Below are 20,225 nucleotides of genomic sequence, written 5' to 3' on the forward strand. Positions count from 1 at the left end.
AGCGCAGATTTTGAAGGATGACTGTGTTTCACACATTGTTTCCTGCATTGCAGGGGGTTGGAAAACATGACCCCTGGGGTCTTTTCCGACTCCACAATTCTATGATTCTATGAAGTGCAAATGAGGGAGATTCTCCTTTAAATGCCACCTGAACTGAATCTTCCCCTCACCCCTAATCATGATCCAAATCCCCTTACTATTCATGATATACCCAGAGCTGATGGTTATGCCTAATACATACCACATTTCCAGGCAAGCCTCGTGGCCCTGGGGGGCCGGCAGGTCCAGGAGCACCCTTTTGAAAGAAGAGGGGAAAAAAATATTTATAATCCAAATTTGGTATAAAATGAGTCCTATTGCCAGGTTCAGTACAAAGTGCACTTGCTATTTGAAATGAATTTTCTGCAGATAGAAAATGCATTGAAAACACACTGAAAATGTAGACTGGGATAAATTTTGATTTTCAAATAAAATTTTGATTTTCAAATAAAAAATGTTCATCTTAAATGAGGGAGAACCTTTCGGATCAGCTCTCGTCTGGGGTGGGGCGGTGGGGAGTGGGATATGGAGAGAAACATTTGCCATTACAGTCGTAGCTTGGTTCTCGAACACGTTGGTACTCAGACATTTTGGCTCATGAATGCCACAAACCCAGAAGGTAGCGTTCCAGTTTGTGAATGTTTTCCGGAAGCTGAACAACCAGCATGGCTTCCACAGCTTCCCTATTGAGTGCAGGAAGCTCCTGCAGCCAATCGCAATCCGCGCCTTGGTTTCTGAACCGTTTCAGGAGTCGAACGGACTCCTGGAATGGATTATGTTCCACAACCAAGGTACGACTGTATAGAAAGAAACAATTTGAAGAAACAATGGCATACAAGTTCAAAACATTATAGCCACCAGTCACTTCCAAAGTGACTGCTATTTACTAAAAATAATCACATTATCTATATAGCCCCCACCCCAGCACATGTCAAACAATGTACCTTAAAACACAACTGCAAAGGGAACAGCGTTAAAACAATGGCCAGAGAAACATTCAACCAAATTACTTTCTGAACAGGCATGCTTTAACAATAACAAAAACCATAGTGTCAGGTCCTGCTGCATCTCACCAGGCAAAGCATTCCATGGAATAGGGGCCACCACATAGGAGGCCCTGCTTCAAGCAGTATTCCGCCACACTTCATTAAGGCCGAGGAAGGCTTTAGACATTGAATGGAGCATGAAAGAAGGAATATATGGAAGAAGGAAGTCCTTAAGGTACCCAGGTCCCAAGCCATTTAGATATCATGCACAATAGCGCACTGCTTCAGCCTGGGAGAAAGTCGACTTGATGGGATTTCACCATGTCAAAATGATATGAATTGGCCCATCGTCTAATCCAGCATACACTTCCCTGGGATAAGCCCTCTTGAAATAAATGGGAGCTCGACCCAGATCCTGCTTATTTCAGTGGGGAATTGGGTAGGAGGTCCCCACTAGACTGGGCCCAGCAACTTTTCTGCGGGGGGAAACACTTGCTTGAACTGCCTGAGAACTGAATTTCATTTGAGTGGGGCTACCTTTGAAGGTGACCCGGAAACTGCAATTAATCCCAAATGCGGCAGCTAGACTGGTGAGTGGGAGCGGCCGCCGGGACCCCATAACACTGGTCCTGAGAGATCTGCATTGGCTCCCAGTACGTTTCTGAGCACAATTCAAAGTGTTGATGCTGACCTTTAAAGCCCTAAATGGCCTCGGTCCTGTATACCTGAAGGAGCGTCTCCACCCCCATCGTTCAGCCCAGACACTGAGATCCAGCGCCAAGGGCCTTCTGGCGTTTCCCTCATTGCGAGAAGTGAGGTTACAGGGAAACAGAAAGAGGGCCTTCTCGGTAGTGGCGCCCACCCTGTGGAACGCCCTCCCTTCAGATGTGAAGGAAATAAGCAGGTATCTTATCTTTAAAAGACATCTGAAGGCAGCCCTGTTTAGGGAAGTGTTTAATATTTAATTCTGTATTGTTTTTAACACTCGATTGGGAGCCGCCCAGAGTGGCTGGGAAAACTCAGCCAGATGGGTGGGGTATAAATAATAAATTATTATTATTATTATTATTGAATTTGGAGCAAGGTGACTCCTACTGTTTGGATGACTCAACAACACCTCTCCGCCAGCAGAGTGTCTCAAGGGAAGTTGCTCGTATGTAACAGATGAATTTCTAACGCTCTTTTGACTATCTAGCAAAAAGAGTTTCTAAAGCAGAGCAAATACTTACAATCTCTCCTGGTGATCCAGGGCCCCCTGGTGCCCCTTCCTGCCCCTTCATACCCTACAGATACAAGAAAACAAGGGTTCAGTCTGATGGGAGAAGGGACCAAGTTGTTCGGAGAGCCAGGCAAAACAAAAGCAGCCGGCTCAGAAAGCAGGTGCTAAGACAGCTGCTAAACCTGCTCCCCTAACAAAGGACATAGTTTCCATTTCCATTCATGGAAAAGATAATAAACCCTGATCATTTAACTGAGCTGCACAAGGCAGCTGATTAAGGCCTCATCACCGGAGCCCAAGAAATAAGGTCCCCCTCTATGGGTGCCAGATTCAACAAGGAGCTTTTACCGACTGTCAATAACAGAATTGGCTCACCCAGTTCTATGTCAACCGAGTCTCCCTTCTTCCTCTCTCCTTGAATGGGGAAGCTCACCATATCGAAACAAGATAGCTGATTTAAATTTAGCTGCAAGCCAATTGCAAGTGACCGATAACTACCTTGTGGGCTGCAGGTGTGGTGAGGGTTGAAAACAAGTTTCAATATGTGCTACTGAGAGTGTAAATGAGCTGGAAACACTACCAAACTTTGAGAAAGGAATGGAATTTTTCAGACCCAAGAAGAAGCACCACAAGATTCAAAGCAGAAAATCAAAGTACTGTACTGTCTTAGACATAGCCCTACAATCTGCTAAAGAGAGATTCCAGCAGCTACAACAAGATACAGTAATTCCCCATTTGGCTTTCTGTGTAATATATATGGTATCAACCCAAAAATCTACTGAAGACATGCTTAAGGCTGCAAGAATTCGAAAAAATCATTGGAACACAATGGAAACAAAGATATTGATGCTGAAGATCTGGGCTGTGAACATACAGCAAAAGCATAAAGACTTACAAAATGTGTGTTGCCACAAGGAGTAAAGGTAAAGGTAAAGGTAAAGGGACCCCTGACTGTTAGGTCCAGTTGTGGCCGACTCTGGGGTTGTGGCGCTCATCTCGCTTTATTGGCTGAGGGAGATGGCGTACAGCTTCCAGGTCATGTGTCCAGCATGACTAAGCCGCTTCTGGCAAACCAGAGCAGCGCACAGAAACACTGTTTACCTTCCTGCTGGAGCTTTACCTATTTATCTACTTGCACTTTGACATGCTTTCGAACTGCTAGGTTGGCAGGAGCAGGGACCGAGCAACGGGAGCTCACCCCGTCGCAGGGATTCGGACCGCTGACCTTCTGATCGGCAAGTCCTAGGCTCTGTGGTTTAACCCACAGCGCCACCCGTGTCCCTGCCACAAGGAGTACTTCTCTTCATACTAGAACAAAAACTCCCGGATAATGCAGCTAATGTTTTTTATCGCTCGAAGGATGTTCCCCACACTTCCAATGTCAGTGGCAACAGGTGAACACAGTTTCTCAAAGCTCAAACATATAACAACTTACATAAGCTCAACAACCCTGCAAAAGAGACTTAGTTGGCTTGGCAACTGTATCAACTGATTATGCCCAAGCACCAGCACTTGACCTGAAGGAATTGGGGGCAATTGCAAAGAAAATGGCATGCAAAGTGAGATTTTGATGTGCCTGAAATGAAAACTTTCAAGAGGTTGAAGCTTTAACATCAAAATTCACAAGGTTATTCAAAACGATTGGAGTGCTAAAACGTTTTCTGCTGTAGTTGAGAAAGGTTGCGTGGCAAGACCCTCAAGCCGACCCCCCATTAGGATAAATAAATTCACACGGACACGGATATTTTGTTTAAGTTTTTTGGGCAAAAAATTGGCCACAACTTTATTGATTACAGGAATGAGAGCGGTATTGGCTTAGGCAATGGTAAGACTATATCTGACTCTTGTCTGCTTTGCAGGAAGTCCATAAGGGTAAACCACCCAAAGGGAAATTGCTTCGGGGGAACCCGCCTACATCTCCCCTGGTGTTCCCAGAGGCCTGGCCTGGCCCTCACCCTTCAAGCGGACTTCGGACAGGATCCAGTCCCTGGATTCCTTTAACGGAATACCCTTGAAACTGGAGGGGCAGGCATTGGCCGATCTCCCCTCCCCCATTCACCATAAGCTAAAGCCTAACAGCCAAACCTTACAAAGTTGTGACGATTGCTAAGAGGTAGGCAAAAACCAAGCGGCCAGTGCCAATTTGCCAAATGGAAAAAAATTCCTACCCGGTCCCCGACTTAAGCCGGGCAACCAACCAAAGTCCAAAGCAAGGCCAAAGGATCTAAATGAAAGGGAGGGTAGGCGGGTGTTCAGCCACGCGAAGCAGGAGCCTGGCACAGGTGGCGCTGCTGCTTTTATACTTTCCCCCACTATCACCCTTTGAAATGATTGGGCAATAGACCTGGGTGATTGAGGTGCCACCCTGGCGTGAGTGTGATTGCTCCACCCATGCCAGGGTGGGGGGAACCAGGTTGAGAGCCTGCCCGCAACCAGGACCATCTATTAAGATGACCCCATTTATTAAAAAATAGCCGTGTTCCTTATCCCTGCATTTTCTTGCAGTTTCAAGTGTTGTGCTTTCTTTCTTTTTAATATAGAAGACACCTGTTTTTGAAAATTGAAATTAGCAAAATGAAATAAAATAAAATGGGGGTGGGCCCAACCAGTTAGCCTTGCTGAGAGTGCAAAATAGCCTGGAACCAGCGCTGCTCTAACCAAAAAAAAAAAAAAAAAATCAAAAGAAGCAGAATTACAACTTTCACACATGAGCTGCTTTGCTACTTATTAATGAGATCCATCTTTTCTGGCTTACCGGTGGCCCTGCAGGTCCCTGAAGCCCCATTTTACCAGGAATGCCACGTTCTCCCTGTTGGAAGGAAAGGAGAAAGGTAAAAAACCATAAATGTTCCTCGTTATATATGCGATTTTTTCTCAAGGGAAATTAAGTATCATGTTAGGCCCATGGAAACGATACAGAGATCAAGCAGTAGCCTCCTCTTTTTTAAATGCCACAAATCAAGTTAGAAAAAACGTAAAGGCCTCATTCTTCCTAATTGCATTTAAAACCTCAGTAATTCATTAGGATTCTAACATATTGAGTTGCACACAGGGATGGACTGAGCAGCCTAATTTTGTCCTGGCGCTCGGTTGTAGGTCTGCCCAAAAAGTCCACGTTGAAATTGCAAACAGTTTGCATGCATTCTTGTAAACACAAAAGCCCGTTTTTATGTAAAATATGCACAAGGTTTTTCAGTGCATTCATCTGCAAAATATGCACCATGAACACAGATTTTAAGTAAGATACATATTTTTGTGCACAGAGAAACTTCATTGCAGAATCCAGAAAAGTGCATAATATGTCTGGGACGTGTTCCCATCTGTGCGAAAATTCAGGAGTGTTTTGGAAGTTTGCTTCAAAAAAAAAAAAGCAAAAAAAAAGCAAGCAAAGCAAACCGATGCCTCCTCCATCCATAGCGTGAATTAATCAGTCATTTCTTAGCTCGGACTGGGAAGAAGAACATAGAGGGGGAAAGAGGAGGTAATAGAGGCTAGTTATCAAGGAACAATGAGAGCAAAGGGGCAGGAAATAAATAATAATAATAAATGGGAGATGGAAAACCTGCCGGTGAAGCTGTCCCTTTCTCCCAGCTACCTGATGTTGTATACAGATCTCATGAAGACTAGAAACTTCAAATACAAATTTAAAGTTGATGCAATAAGCGATGTGCACCTGCATACATTTTGCAGCTTTTAGTAGGCATACAGATACACAGCTCCCATAATCACAAGAATAATGTCAAGTAGACATCTTGCATAATGAGTCAAAAGGAGCAAGGGAGATGCCTACAAAAGTCACATCCCATCAGTTCTTCTGTTCTGGTGACTCCCAGGTTTTCCCTCCGCTGAACAAACATTTGTAGCATGCCCCACAACAGAAATAGCTCTCTTCACCCTTTCGATGTACTTATAGCAAGCAAAGCGAGAAGATTACAATGTGCTTACGGGTTCACCTCTTTCTCCACGGTCACCTTTTTCACCTGGTAGCCCTTGTTCTCCCTGGGAACAAAAAGTACGAGTGAGTTTGTGAGGCCCATACATAGAGAGCGGTGGGTACATATCCCTTTCTGCACAATGGTCAACCTTCCATGTGCAGCACAGTGATGAAACCTCTGTGTGGCAAGTGCTCATGAAAATCCATCTTAGTGCATTTATTTTCTCCCAATATGCATCTTTTCATTTTGCAAAGCAATTACACGGTAAAGGTAAAGGGACCCCTGACCATTAAGTCCAGTCGCGGACAACTCTAGGATTGCACGCTCATCTCACTTTCAGGCCGAGGGAGCCGGCGTTTGTCCGCAGACACCTTCCGGGACATGTGGCCAGCATGACTAAGCCACTTCTGGCGAAACCAGAACAGTGCATGGAAATGCCATTTACCTTCCCGCTGCAGCAGTACCTATTTATCTACTTGCACTTTGACATGCTTTCTAACTGCTAGGTTGGCAGGAGAAGGACTGAGCAATGGGAGCTTACCCCGTCACAGGGATTCGAACCACTGACTTTCTGATCGGCAAGCCCTAGGCTCTGTGGTTTAGACCACATTGCCACCCGTGTCCAATTGCACTGTAATGCAGTATAATTTTATGTTATTTGTTTATTTCTGCTTCTTTTCCATGCAACCTTTAACATAATATATGCATTCATGGACACGGTACTTGGCTGGAGGACTAAATTGCAAAATTCAGATAAGTTTGAATTTTGAGCGATGGTTTTGGTTCTTGTATTGTTTCAGAACTGCAAGTTAGGCAAGTTTCTATTTAAATGTCAATTGAACTGAATCTTTCTCCCATCACTAGCCACAGCTCAATCACATCTCTGCTTTGAATTCAGAAGGTCCCCGGTTCCATCCCTGGTATCTATAGGCGGGGAAGGGAATGTCTGCAGCCTGAAGATCTGGAGGACCAATGGTCTGACTCAGAACAGGGCAGTTCTCTATATTCCTATTAGACTGAATCCTAAGGCAGATGTGAGCATTAGATTTGAAGAGAGCATCAGTTCTGCATGAAGACTCTCTGCTGCCTCGTTGTGGATGAAAGAAAGATGACAGCGCAGTACAAGCGACTATGATAATGAACTTCTCTCTTCAGTTTACTGATTCAAATTGCTCATTTGGGAAAATATTAATAAAGTCGTTTCAAGCTTGCAACCCCATCTTAAACAACCAAATTGCTCCAAGTGCAACGCTGAGGGTTAATTAAATTAAAGGGAAGGATATTATTTAATAACTGCAAATGCAGGCCACTGTCGCCATGGAAACGCAGGCTGCCAATTAATCTCCGGAAGCTTGTTTGATATTCTCTCCTTTTAGTTGTTTGATTGCACAGTTTGATCTGTGTTTTCAGGTGGGTTGAAAAGAGCTGCGGAAAAGACACAGCTTCAGTTTGCTAAAAAAGAAACAAAGACCCAAACACCGGAAATAAGTAGGCTTCCCAAGTGCAGTACGAAGCCAAAGCTTCCTGCCATATACTGCATAGAAACCTTTGTGAACCTGGTTCCGTCCGGCTGTTTGAGTGCAACAACAGAAGTATAGTGTCCAGATCAATGGAAGTGATAGTACCACTCTACACTGTGGGTTAAACCACAGAGCCTAGGACTTGCCAATCAGAAGGTCAGCGGTTCGAATCCCCGTGACGGGGTGAGCTCCCATTGCTCAGTCCCTGCTCCTGCCAACCTAGCAGTTTGAAGCACATCAAAGTGCAAGTAGATAAATAAGTACCGCTCTGGTGGGAAGGTAAACGGCATTTCCGTGCGCTGCTCTGGTTCGCCAGAAGCAGTTTAGTCATGCTGGCCACATGACCCGGAAGCTGTATGCCAGCTCCTTCAGCCAATAAAGCAAGATGAGCGCCGCAACCCCAGAGTCGGCAACGACTGGACCTAATGGTCAGGGGCCCCTTTACCTTTATTCTGCAATGGTCAGACCACACATAGAACTGTGGCAGGGATGGAAAGAGTTAAATACCCCTCCTTTCTTCCTCCAGTCCTGGTCCCAACTACCCACCCACCCTTCAGCAGATGCTATTTGCAAGTGGTATTAAACCACATATTTGATGTTTTGTGTAGCAGCCTGTCCTTAACGGCACAACGGCTTTAATTTACCAGAGCGACAAGGCAGAAGAATCAGGCGTGACACTTACAGGGCGACTGGGATGCGGAGTAAACAGGGAAGTCTAGAAAGAGAACAAAGAAAACAAAATGAGATTTCTGTAAAAGAAAAAAAAAATTGTAACAATGCTTACATTTTGATGGTAACAAATGGATAATGATTTGTGATCTCTGCTCAAGAAAACAGCACAAAGTAAGGATTTTGTGCATCAGCGTGCACCTTTGTTATTACAGTGGTACCTCGGGTTACATACGCTTCAGGTTACAGACGCTTCAGGTTATAGACTCCACTAACCTAGAAATAGTATCTCGGGTTAAGAACTTTGCTTCAGGATGAGAACGGAATTTGTGCTCCGGCAGCGCAGCGGCAGCGGGAGGCCCCATTAGCTAAAGTGGTGCTTCAGGTTAAGAACAATTTCAGATTGAGAATGGATCTCCAGAACAAATTAAGTTCTTAACCCAAGGTACCACTGTACTATTATTTAAAATTCTGTAATCATTAAAACTATCAAAGTGGATTACAATAATTCCTATATACATTGGTACCTTGGTTTAAGAACAGCCCTGTTTAAGAATGATTCAGTTTACAAACGCCGCAAACCCAGAAGTAGTGTCCCGGTTTGCGAACTTTACCTCGGTCTAAGAACAGAATCTGAATGGTGGAAGGGCACCGGTGGCAGGAGGCCTCATTAGGGAAAGCTCGCCTCGGCTTAAGAATGGTTTCGGTTTAAGAAAGGACTTCCGGAACAGATTAAGTTTGTAAACCGAGGTACCACTGTATAATAAAAACACATACATTTTTAAAATCGCAGATTACCAACTAATCACCATGGAAATATATATTCTAAATTGACTGCATATACCTGGTGGAATAGAAAAAAAAAATCAGCAAGCATTTAAAGGTTGAAACCGGAAGGTGTCTGCTGGCAGAATATTCTACATCAGAAGCTTTGTTCCTTTTTGATGTCAAATGTGCCTCGCCAACTTGGAGGACAACCATCGACAACTCCTGCAGTTATCTCAGTGATCGAGCTGAGATAATAAGCACTTAGGCAGTCCCTCAGCACCACCGCTTCTGGAGACTGCAGCACAAAAAACCACTGCATGTCTCTTACAAGGTAGCAGTCAGTCTCCAAACTGCCAAAAATGGTATTAGACAAATTCCTTTTACAGCCCACTTCATTGCCATTTCTGGGCTCTTTTAAAAAAATAAAAATGCTACTTACTGTCCCTGGTAAGCCTGGGGGACCAGCAGGACCGACATCTCCCTAGAAAAGTAAGCAGAGGTTTAGGGTGTTGTAATAGGTATGAGTTACTCGTGCGTAAACTGGTGCCTTTCTCGGTTAATTTGCCTTGTTAAACCTTTCTGACTGCACAGCCCCTTCTCATCGTGGCTGCCTCAGTCACTGGCAGAATCCGTCAGTGGGCGTTTCTTGAACCTCTTCCAACATAAAAGTTGTTTGACACCCAGTCTCCTCCTCCTCCTCTCACTGCGCGGGAGTCTTCTGCGCAGGGAAGGTGTGGGTAGCGGAGGACCTGGGCTCTCTTCACTGATGTCCAGTGAAGAGTCCTGGAGCCCTCTCTCCACTTCCCCTGTCTGCCTCCCTTTATCCCCGGTGTTGCGCTGATTGGCTTCCCCCTCTACTGAGCTGTTTCTCCCCCTGCTGCTGGGTCCTTCGCCAGCATCATCTGGGAGCCTCCCCTTCGCCTCTCCCTCCGATGTCAGTTCCCTGACAGGTGTAAAAGTAGGAAACTGACACACAGCTCAAAATCCATTCCTGTGGATAAATTTGTGTATGTTTATTCAAAGCCTGCCAAGGAGTCGAATTCATTTTGTCGTCTTTCTAAGTAATTTGTGAAAAGTTCCTATTCTTCTTTAAAGTCACAGTTGTCCTTATCTCGCAGTTTGTACGTCAATTTAGCCAATTCTGCATAGCTCATCAGTTTCTTTGTCGGGGTTTCCTCCTTCTTCCATCCTTGTGCTATCAAGACTCTTGCCACTGTTGTAGCATACATAAATAAATTCTTTGTTTTCCTTGGCAGGTCTTGTCCTATAATCCCTAACAGAAATGCTTCTAGTTTGTTTGGTTTTTTTTAATGTCATTTTAAACATTTTCTTCAATTCATTATATATCATTTCCCAATTTTTTTAAAACTTCTCTACATTCCCACCACATATGCTAACAGGTCCCTTCCTTTTCTTTACAATTCCAACATATGTTTGACCCGGTTTTGTACATTTTTGCTATCTGTACTGGTGATATATACCATCTATACATCATTTTCATATAGTTTTCTTTCAAAAGGGAAGTCACACTGACAAACAGCTCAAAATCCATTCCTGTGGGATACAATCACTCCAGTCCAGCTCATCAGAGAGGACATTTGTTCAGATTAGGCCCATACTAGACATGGTGTTAATCAAACCATTGAATGGTTTTGAAAAATAATAGGTAGTGAAAATTGAAGGTTTTTTTTCCTCCTGGAGCAAAGAGCATGTCCCTCCTCCAGTTTGGATTAGGACCACGGTGGGGCCAAGATTGAAAGCTCATCTACCTTCATCTTAAAGAATTCTCCAGCTCCAAGGAAGATCTCAAGGCCTAAACATGGAATATCTTTAAGAAGGCGGGGTAAATGTTTATTTCTGCCCTTTTATTATGTTATTCCTGAGCTCAGCTTTGTTTTTGTAATGCTGAGCTAATATCTTACAATTTTACCCAATGCTTTTAAGTCCTTTTTTGTGAGGGTGTTCGGTTAATGTCCTTTGAAGACCATATTGGCAAAACCTATTGGTGTTTCACAACTTTCTGAGTAGTTGCAGGACCTTAGCCAGACCTAGCAGAGTAAACGCAGAATCCATGGAAGCAATTGGCGACTTGGCTGCAGACAGGATGGACGAAGCAGGAACCAGGAACTTGTAGTTAGGTGTTTATTATATACAGTGGACTACTTACAGGAACAGAACAGAACACGAATCTTTAGCTAGCTCTCTCATACACGACTCACAACTTCTACACTCAAACTCGTACTAACACACATTCCAGTTAGTAGGCCATTAATCATTATTCCCGTGAGAGAGCTTGACCAATCATGGAGCTGTCTCCATGCCTCTGTATCACCAGGCAGACTTACTCCTCCACATTGCCTTGGCTGTCTGCCAAAACCTAATTGTGTGAGTAGCTGCACGTATTCAGATTCCCAACAGACCAGACCATCCAAGTGTCCCTATTTTCCAGGGACGTCCTGGATTTAGAGAAGCTGTCCCGGTTTCTGATTTGATCCCGCAATGTCCCACTTTTTCTATTCATTTGAGAAATGTTGGAGGGTATGGAAGATTAGACCCATCTTTGGGGTATGTGTTTTGGATAAAACTGATGGATGGAAGGGGGCTGGGCTGTTTAGCAACATTCCCATTATGTTACACTCCAGCAAGTCTATGACATTATTAAAAATGTCCCCTGAGTAGCCAGTCATTTTAAAACGTTTTTGCTTTAAAATGTTTTTATTGCATTGGACACCACACTGATGTGTTGTTGTTGTTGTTGTTGTTGTTGTTGTTGTTGTTGTTGTTGTTGTTTTAGGGGGTTGTTACATAAATACATTTATAAATAAATAACTAAATAATACAAGAATTAACACAAAGAATGCAAACAATGGTTTGAAGACCAGATCCTCCTTGTCCCTCTCCTGAGCTTACTCAGTTATACCCTAGCAAGTTCCTTCATCCAAGATCTTACCCTTCTCCTTATTGTTGGCCAGTGTCACATTACAAATATTTCATAAACCTAAAATCCCTCGAATGTTGAAACACACCTTGTCACCTCTTTCACCTTTGAAACCAGGGAGTCCAGATCTTCCCTTTTCGCCCTGCAAAGGAACAGAAGAAAGTGCAGTTGTTGCTGTTGTTGTTGTTTTTATCGCTATTTTTTATTGCGTTGAGTAGCAAAGACATTTTCTGTCAGAGTAAACAAAAACAAAAGTCACTACGTATTTGCTGCCGCAATATAAATGGCCAACTGGTGGCAGTAAATTGAACATTCAGATGGAAAGTTCTTCAACTGCAGCACTGACAGTCAATCAAGAGGAAGACAGCAAACATTAAAAAGCCACCATTTTCTTGGCTTTGACTGCTGTGACTAGAAAGGTTGTGGGAGAGAGTAAGGATAGCCCAAATAAATTTAATATGGAGCTCTCCTTTTCTTCAAGGTCCAATCCAGACTAAACACCTCAAATGGCATAGCTATGAAAGAATATTCTTTCATATGTGGTGGACCTGCAAAAGGGTAAAAGAGTATTGGGAAACAATTCATAATGAATTGAAAAAAATGTTGAAAAGCACTTTCCCAAATATATATATATATATATATCCCAGAGTCCTTTTTGTTGGGGATAATTCAGATGAAAATTCCCAGGTGTCTAGAAAGGCTATTTCTGTGCCACTAATGCAGCCCATGTTTCATTAGCCCTCAAATGGAAAACGAGAGAGGTCCCAGCTAAAGAAGAATGGCAACTTAAACTGATGGAATACGCATAGCTGGCAGATTTAACTTATAGAATAAGAGAACAAGAAGAACATACGTTTAAAGAAGATTGGAAAATGTTTATTGAATATTGGGGGGGTGGAATTGTGTTCACTTGAAAACGTTGGCAGCATTAAGATATATTCAACAGTGTAAGTAAGTTTTGATGGATGTAATAATGGAATACTGAATGGTTGAGTTTATGAAAAATATGAAAGGGTTTATGTTATGCAAAATGAACCATGGAAAGAGAAGAAGGGAAGTCATTGATATTTTAAGGTTGTTCAAATGAATATTCTAAATTGTAAAAGAGAAAATTTAATAAAAATCACAGACACACACACACACACACACACGACATACCTGATCTCCTTTCTCTCCTCTCTGTCCTGGTAAACCAGGTGAGCCTGGGAGGCCGGCTTCACCCTATGATGGAGGGGAAAAGAGTATTGGAACCAGCACATGGAGAGATTGCTTCTGCCAAACCCCACCTTGCAGGATCTGACATCACTCTCTTTTCAGACATCCACATGCTGAGCTTCTGGACAAATTCTATGGGGACTCCAGTTAAAAATGTTGTTGAAATCACTATGGATTATGTAAAATGCCTTGAAGGGGTCCTTGCTTCAGTAGCAGAAACAACTTTCCAGAAGGCCCTGTCTCCAATAGCTGCAGCTCTAGAACAAAATTGCTCTAATCTGGCTTTGTTGTTCCCATGGTTTGGAGGGATGTTTTTTTCTACTTACCCTCTCTCCCACTAGTCCAGGACGTCCAGGCTCTCCTGTTTCACCCTAGGGGGGAAAAGTGAAATCAAATAAACAGGTTTACCCAGGGCAGCCAATTTCTCCCATTTCTTAAAATTCCATTTCACTTTTAAGCAAAAGCTTGCAGAATGATAAGAACGATGAGTTGTTCTTGGTTCCATTCTCTGTTGCGGAAGAGCCCGCAACAACAACCAGTTGAAGATACTGCAGTAATTTTAGGGCCTAATAATAATAATAATTTGGGATGTCTCAGCCAACTATATGCCAGCATAAGTTGCTCATCCCAGGTCAACTTGCTGAGCCAAGGCAAATTTAAGTCCTTGGGGGGGGGGACCAGCGAACAGGGGGGTGTTTCGTTCCACCCAAGCCTGGAGTTAGTTACTTCTGACTGGATCATGAGAGCAGAGCAGATGATAATAAATGCAGCTGACATCAGCTGCAAGAAATGGTATGTTTTGTTGTTGTTGTTGTTGTTTACCTTCAGACCAATTTTCCCGGGAAATCCTTCTTCTCCCCTTTCTCCACGTTCTCCCTGTAGGCCATGCAAGCAAAAGTCAGCAAAAGAAACAGATGTGTTTGAATAAACATCCAGCGTAAGAGCTTACCAACATTGCTATGGAATAAAAATTATTGACTGATGGAAGAACTCCCCCCCCCCAGTGTTTCTTGTAGGAGTGGAGAAGGTTTATTGGAGCAGGTGGGCAGGAAGGAGTCATCCACCACCCATTCCAACAACAAAAAATAAGGTGGGGGGGAATAAAGAGGTAATCCTATAGCAGGATCCAAAAGAATATGAAGGCCAGGATGCAGTAGATTTATGGTAAAAAGGTAAAAGTAAAGGTAAAGGACCCCTGGATAGTTAAGTCCAGTCAAAGGCGACCATGAGGGATGCGGTTGCCACTGTGGTCTAAACCACTGAGCCTCTTGGGCTTGCCGATCAGAAGGCCAGTGGTTCAAATCCCTGTGACAGGGTGCACTCCCGTTGCTCTATCCCAGCTCCTGCCAACCTAGCAGTTTGAAAGCATGCCAGTGCAAGTAGATAAATATGTACCACTGCAGCAGAAAGGCAAACAGCATTTCTGTGCACTCTGGTTTCCATCACGGAGTCCCGTTGCACCAGAAGCAGTTTAGTCATGCTGGCCACATGACCTGGAAAACTGTCTGCGGACAAACGCTGGCTCCCTCAGCCTAAAAAGCGAGGTGAATGCTGCAACCCCATAGTCACCTTTGACTGGACTTAACCTTCCAGGGGTCCTTTACCTTTACCTTTTAGATCTACGGTTCAGCTGGCTTATTCACAGCTGATTCTCAATGATATTAAGCCAAGGACACATCAGAGCAATTTTCTTATCCTGGCTCAGAGAGAGGATAGTTGGTTCAGTCTGGCTACTGTAAGTCCCCAAAATGGGTGTTCTGGAGATGCAAGCAAAAAATGGGCCCCTAAACTGAATCCTGGGACGTGGGTGGCGCTGTGGGTTAAACCACAGAGCCTAGGACTTGCCGATCAGAAGGTCGGCGGTTCGAATCCCCGCAACAGGGTGTGGTCCCATTGCTCGGTCCCAGCTCCTGCCAGCCTAGCAGTTCAAAAGCACGTCAAAGTGCAAGTAGATAAATAGGTACAGCTCCGGTGGGAAGGTAAATGGTGCTGGTTTGCCTGGAAGCTGTACGCCGGCTCCCTCGCCAATAAAGTGAGATGAGCACCACAACCCCAGAGTCGGCCACAACTGGACCCTAATGGTCTACTTTTAAACTGAATCCTAAGCCCATTCATGTTAGTCATGCGACCTGGAAATCTAGCAAAGAATGCTATTTTATTTCTTTCTTTATTTAATTATATTTATATCCCAATTCTATCTACCAAGGAGCTCAAGGTGGTCTACATGGTTCTCCTCCTCCTCATTTCAACCTCACATGAACCCTCTGAGGTAGGTTAGGATAAGAGATGGTGGCGTGCCCCAGTGAGCTTCATGGCAGAGTGGGAATTAGAACTCTGGTCTACCAGCTCATAGTCCAACACTCTGACCATCACACCAGAGGCTTGTCTTCCCTCTGCCAGGGATAGGCAAAGCAACTTTACACCAGCTTCACTTACTTTTGAGCCAGGCAGCCCAGGTAAGCCATCCAGGCCAGGCTTCCCAGGTAAACCCTAAAAAGAGGGAGGGAACAAAACTTAGATAAATGCAGCATAGCCAGGAGAAACAAGAGTAAACCCACAAATCCAAAATAAAAGAAATGGAGAAATGCAGGTGATTTTTGTAAGACATGAAAACACCATCCTAGATTAGACTAAGGCCACACATTCATGCCATACATTATAAAGCACTCCCTACTCCTTTCAAAGAGCTACAATTGAACATGTTTAGGAGGCTCACATTTTGCATCAATGGTGTAGCTTTAACAGAGTAATCTCTGGAAAGACCACTAGATGTCAGCCATGCCAAAGGTACAAGTAAAACAAACCACACACACACACACATATACAAAGCAAAACTTTCATGAAGGTTTGCATTATATTAAGTTCTAGGGAAGTACACCAAAGAAAATATTCTATTTGAACCTCACTCTGGCAGTTCAAAAAGCTAGTTGGGGACATTATCTTCTCCACCTAGGGTTTTATTTGAAGCCTCACATTAAAAAAATCCAAGGTTTTCTCTAGTGATTTGAAGGGGAAACAAACAAATTGCTTGTGTTTTTTTAATCTTGCAAGAGAATGCCATGAAATTTGATGGTATGCTACACATTTCTAGGTATACAAAGCCTGCGAAAATGACAAAGAGTTGCAGGGTTTCCTCTCTCTTTCTTAGGCACCTTAATAGTTTTCAGTTTTATTTATTTATTTGGTTATTGGAAATAAATTTGAAGGCGATGCCAATAGGCTTCTAAATCTCTTGACAGAACTGGATGAAATTTGCTGGCAGAGGTGAGTTCTAAGGCTATTAGCAAAGGGGGGAAAGTGAGTGGGGGGTTATTTTACCCCTCCCTGAACACACACACAGAAACACACACACATTTCTTTCCCTAAACTCAAAAGATACAGGATCCAGAACAGGAATTACAATATATCTAACTCTGAATGCATGCATGTTTTCTAGAATGTATCCTGTAGAAAAACAACAACCCACAAGCACTTACGGGTGGTCCAGGAAGTCCATTTCTCCCCATTTCTCCTGGCAGCCCCTAGAACAGTCACAGCAAAAAGAAAGATATCCATTAGTTGTAGTTTCATCTTTTTTGCCACCCAGTACCAACCACCCATGCAGAAATAGATAGCGTAAGTTGTGCTGGATGAAAAGAAGGTAGATCATCTGCATGCACTGGCAAAAGGTTGGCAAAAGAATCTGGCTCGCAACTCTGTAACAATAGCAGTGATAAAACGACTCCCTCTGCCAACAAAATTATGGCAATGCAGAACGCTTGGGGGTAACCAGGGGTAGATTTTTGCAAAGAAGGATTGTTCACATATGGTAATCACAAATTATTTCTGAATCTAGAGTTTTTTTATTCCAACCATAAATATTTTGTACCAGGTTCTAATTAGTGGATCTCACGGGTTTTTTTTTGTAGGAGGGGGGAACTAAGCAGGTCCTACAAGACTGAAGTCTGTCTACCCCAACATGTGCATTTTAACATGTGTATCATAGAATCATAGAGTTGGAAGAGACCACAAGGGCCATCGAGTCCAACCCCCTGCCAAGCAGGAAACCCCATCAGAGCACTCTATCTTATGGGTATACCACATATTTTAGGGCAGAAGTGCATTAAAATTTGTGCTTTATGTGAAAGTGCAGGCAAAAATGCATATATTTAGAGGGAAAGCATGCAATTTAAATGCAAAGTTTTTGGACGTTGGGGAAAAAAAACTCTGCAGGAAATGGACATTTAATGAAGATTGAAATAGGCTGATATCTCCCTCTTTACTCTGGCACCCATAATCACATACAATATCTGCCACTCAAGACAGCCTCATATGAGGGCTGCTTCTGTGTCTAAAGCAGCAGAAGGATGTCCTTACGATATCTAATTTTTATGAATGAAAATTTCTTACTGGGGGGCCGGCAATCCCAGGAGGACCAGCGACTCCAGGTGGTCCTGGAGGACCCTGTGAGGGGAAAAAAATATACATCAAAATCCTTAAACAACCATATGTCAGGAGGGAAATTCAAGAAATACTACTTTCAACATCACTACAGCTCTTTGGTAGAAAAAGCCCCACCTCTTAGGTTTCTTCCTTGAATGGTTCCAGTTTAAAGGACTTATAGGCCACGTCAGAGAGCAAACTCTATCAAGGTAGCTTACATTACAAAAGAGTCAAACATAACATAATACTTTGAACTATACAGGCATAAATATTCGTTCAGTTGGTTTTATATCCCTACACCTTAAAAATTATTGCATTCCATTTTCACCTTGTGTTTTCTAACTTGATTGCAGTAGCACGCTAGCAACCGAGTCTGTTCATAGAATCACAGAATCATAGAGTTGGAAGAGACCACAAGGGCCATCGAGTCCAACCCCCTGCCAAGCAGGAAACACCATCAGAGCACTCCTGACATATGGTTGTCAAGACTCTGCTTAAAGACCTCCAAAGAAGGAGACTCCACCACACTCCTTGGCAGCAAATTCCACTGTCAAACAGCTCTTACTGTCAGGAAGTTCTTCCTAATGTTTAGGTGGAATCTTCTTTCTTGTAGTTTGGATCCATTGCTCCATGTCCGCTTCTCTGGAGCAGCAGAAAACAACCTTTCTCCCTCCTCTATGTGACATCCTTTTATATATTTGAACATGGCTATCATATCACCCCTTAACCTCCTCTTCTCCAGGCTAAACATGCCCAGCTCCCTTAGCCGTTCCTCATAAGGCATCGTTTCCATGCCTTTGACCATTTTGGTTGCCCTCCTCTGGACACGTTCCAGTTTGTCAGTGTCCTTCTTGAACTGTGGTGCCCAGAACTGGACACAGTACTCCAGGTGAGGTCTGACCAGAGCAGAATACAGTGGCACTAATACTTCCCTTGAATAATTTCCATAACATTAACAGATGATGGAGCACTGAGTGGCTCAGGGTTTGGGGCACATTCAAACCTCCTCCTTTTGAAATTACACCAAGGGTGGAGGTTCTGCACCCTTGGTCTAAGTGAAAAAGAAGGTTTGAATGTGCCTCAAATCCCAGGTTCTCCACCCCAAAGGGCAATTTTTGCACCAGGGTGTGCGTGTCAACTCTGGCTTATGAGGTCATTAAAAAGAAGAAGAAACCATGGCCACCTGCCAGACAGATGATGGTATTCTGATGGAAGGGGTTGGTATCAGCTGAGAAGGAACTGGTGTGCACAGCTCAAACATCAGGATGTAACCGCCACTCACCAGTAAAAGGATGTTCGAAGAGTGCTGCACTGTGATTTGAAGTCCCAATAGTTGGAACTTCAAAGTACAGCATCACCTGTTGGGTTTGTGAAAGTGTGTGTGTTGAGGGTCTTGGCCACCTGCCAAATTTGGCCTTCCAGGCTTCAGGATATAAGGTACCCTACCCTTGAATTAGACAGAATAAAATAAAATGGAGACAGGACGGGGAAGGGTGGAATACTAGGAGCTGACTCTGAAGACTGAGAAGTTGTGCAAACTATTTTGGGAAAGTAACATTCACACAGACTTGAAAACTGCAAATGTTGCTTTAGAGCATCTTGTCACTAGAGGGAGCAAAGGGACCAGGAATGGAAACAAAACTGAAACAAGCACACACAGAGAGACACACAATGGAGGAGGGAAAGTTATAGTGATGAAAATAGTGTGATAGTTTTGAGTACTGAAAATATGTTATATGCATAAGAGGGCTGTAGCTCAGCGGCAGAGCATGCACAAGATCCCAGGTTCAGTTCCTGGCTTTTCCAAGTAGGGTTGGGAAAGTCTTCTGACATTCCAGAGAGTAACTGCTAGTCATTGTATACAATACAGAGCTAGATGGTAGAAATTTCTGCCTGAAACCATGGAAAGTGATTGCTAGTCAATGTAGACCAGGGTTCCCCAAACTTTGGTCGCCAGCTGTTTGTGGACTACAACTCCCATCATCCCTAGCTAGCAGGACCACTGGTCAGGGATGATGAGAATTGTAGTCCAATACGGCTGGAAACCCAAGTTGTAGATAATAATGAACTCAATTGGACCAGTTGGCTGACTCAGTGTAATACACTTTTACACATCACTTGGGAAGACGAGCAAACTAATGTCAGTGTACAGGAAGAAGATCACCAGTGTTGAAGCAATGATTCTTCAACATCAACTTTGTTAGACTGGTCATGTTGTGCAGATGCCTGAATATCATCTTCCAAAGCAACTACTCTATTCTGAACTTAAAAACAGAAAGCATAATGCTGGTGGTCAACAAAAGAGGTTTAAAGACTGTCTCAAGGCAATTTTTTTTGAAAATGTAGTATAAACACCGACAAATGGGAAACACTTGCCTGTGAGTGCTCCAGTTGGAGAACAGCCTTCCAGTTGGAGAACAGCCTTTACCAAAGGTGTCATGGGCTTTGAAGACACTCAAACTCAGGACGCAAGGGAGAAATGTGCTAAGAGGAAGGCACGCTTGGCAAATCCAC

General features: G+C 43.5%; 1 protein-coding gene across 1 annotated transcript in view; it reads right to left on the reverse strand.

Annotated features, from left to right (window-relative positions):
• Positions 1-20,225, reverse strand: part of COL22A1 (collagen type XXII alpha 1 chain) — a 188,294-nt gene that overhangs the window by 36,494 nt on the left and 131,575 nt on the right. The window contains exons 25-37 of the mRNA XM_082235454.1: positions 17,679-17,732; positions 16,766-16,810; positions 15,726-15,779; positions 14,112-14,165; positions 13,616-13,660; positions 13,233-13,295; positions 12,163-12,216; positions 9,576-9,617; positions 8,382-8,414; positions 6,190-6,243; positions 5,000-5,053; positions 2,255-2,308; positions 242-295 (exon numbers count right to left, since the gene is read on the reverse strand). Coding sequence (XP_082091580.1) covers positions 242-295; positions 2,255-2,308; positions 5,000-5,053; positions 6,190-6,243; positions 8,382-8,414; positions 9,576-9,617; positions 12,163-12,216; positions 13,233-13,295; positions 13,616-13,660; positions 14,112-14,165; positions 15,726-15,779; positions 16,766-16,810; positions 17,679-17,732 — 660 coding nt within the window. The remainder of the gene's footprint in view (positions 1-241; positions 296-2,254; positions 2,309-4,999; positions 5,054-6,189; positions 6,244-8,381; positions 8,415-9,575; positions 9,618-12,162; positions 12,217-13,232; positions 13,296-13,615; positions 13,661-14,111; positions 14,166-15,725; positions 15,780-16,765; positions 16,811-17,678; positions 17,733-20,225) is intronic.

This window comes from Podarcis vaucheri (genome assembly GCF_965113315.1).
Source record: "Podarcis vaucheri genome assembly, chromosome: 8".
NCBI classification, from domain to species: Eukaryota; Metazoa; Chordata; class Lepidosauria; order Squamata; family Lacertidae; genus Podarcis; species Podarcis vaucheri.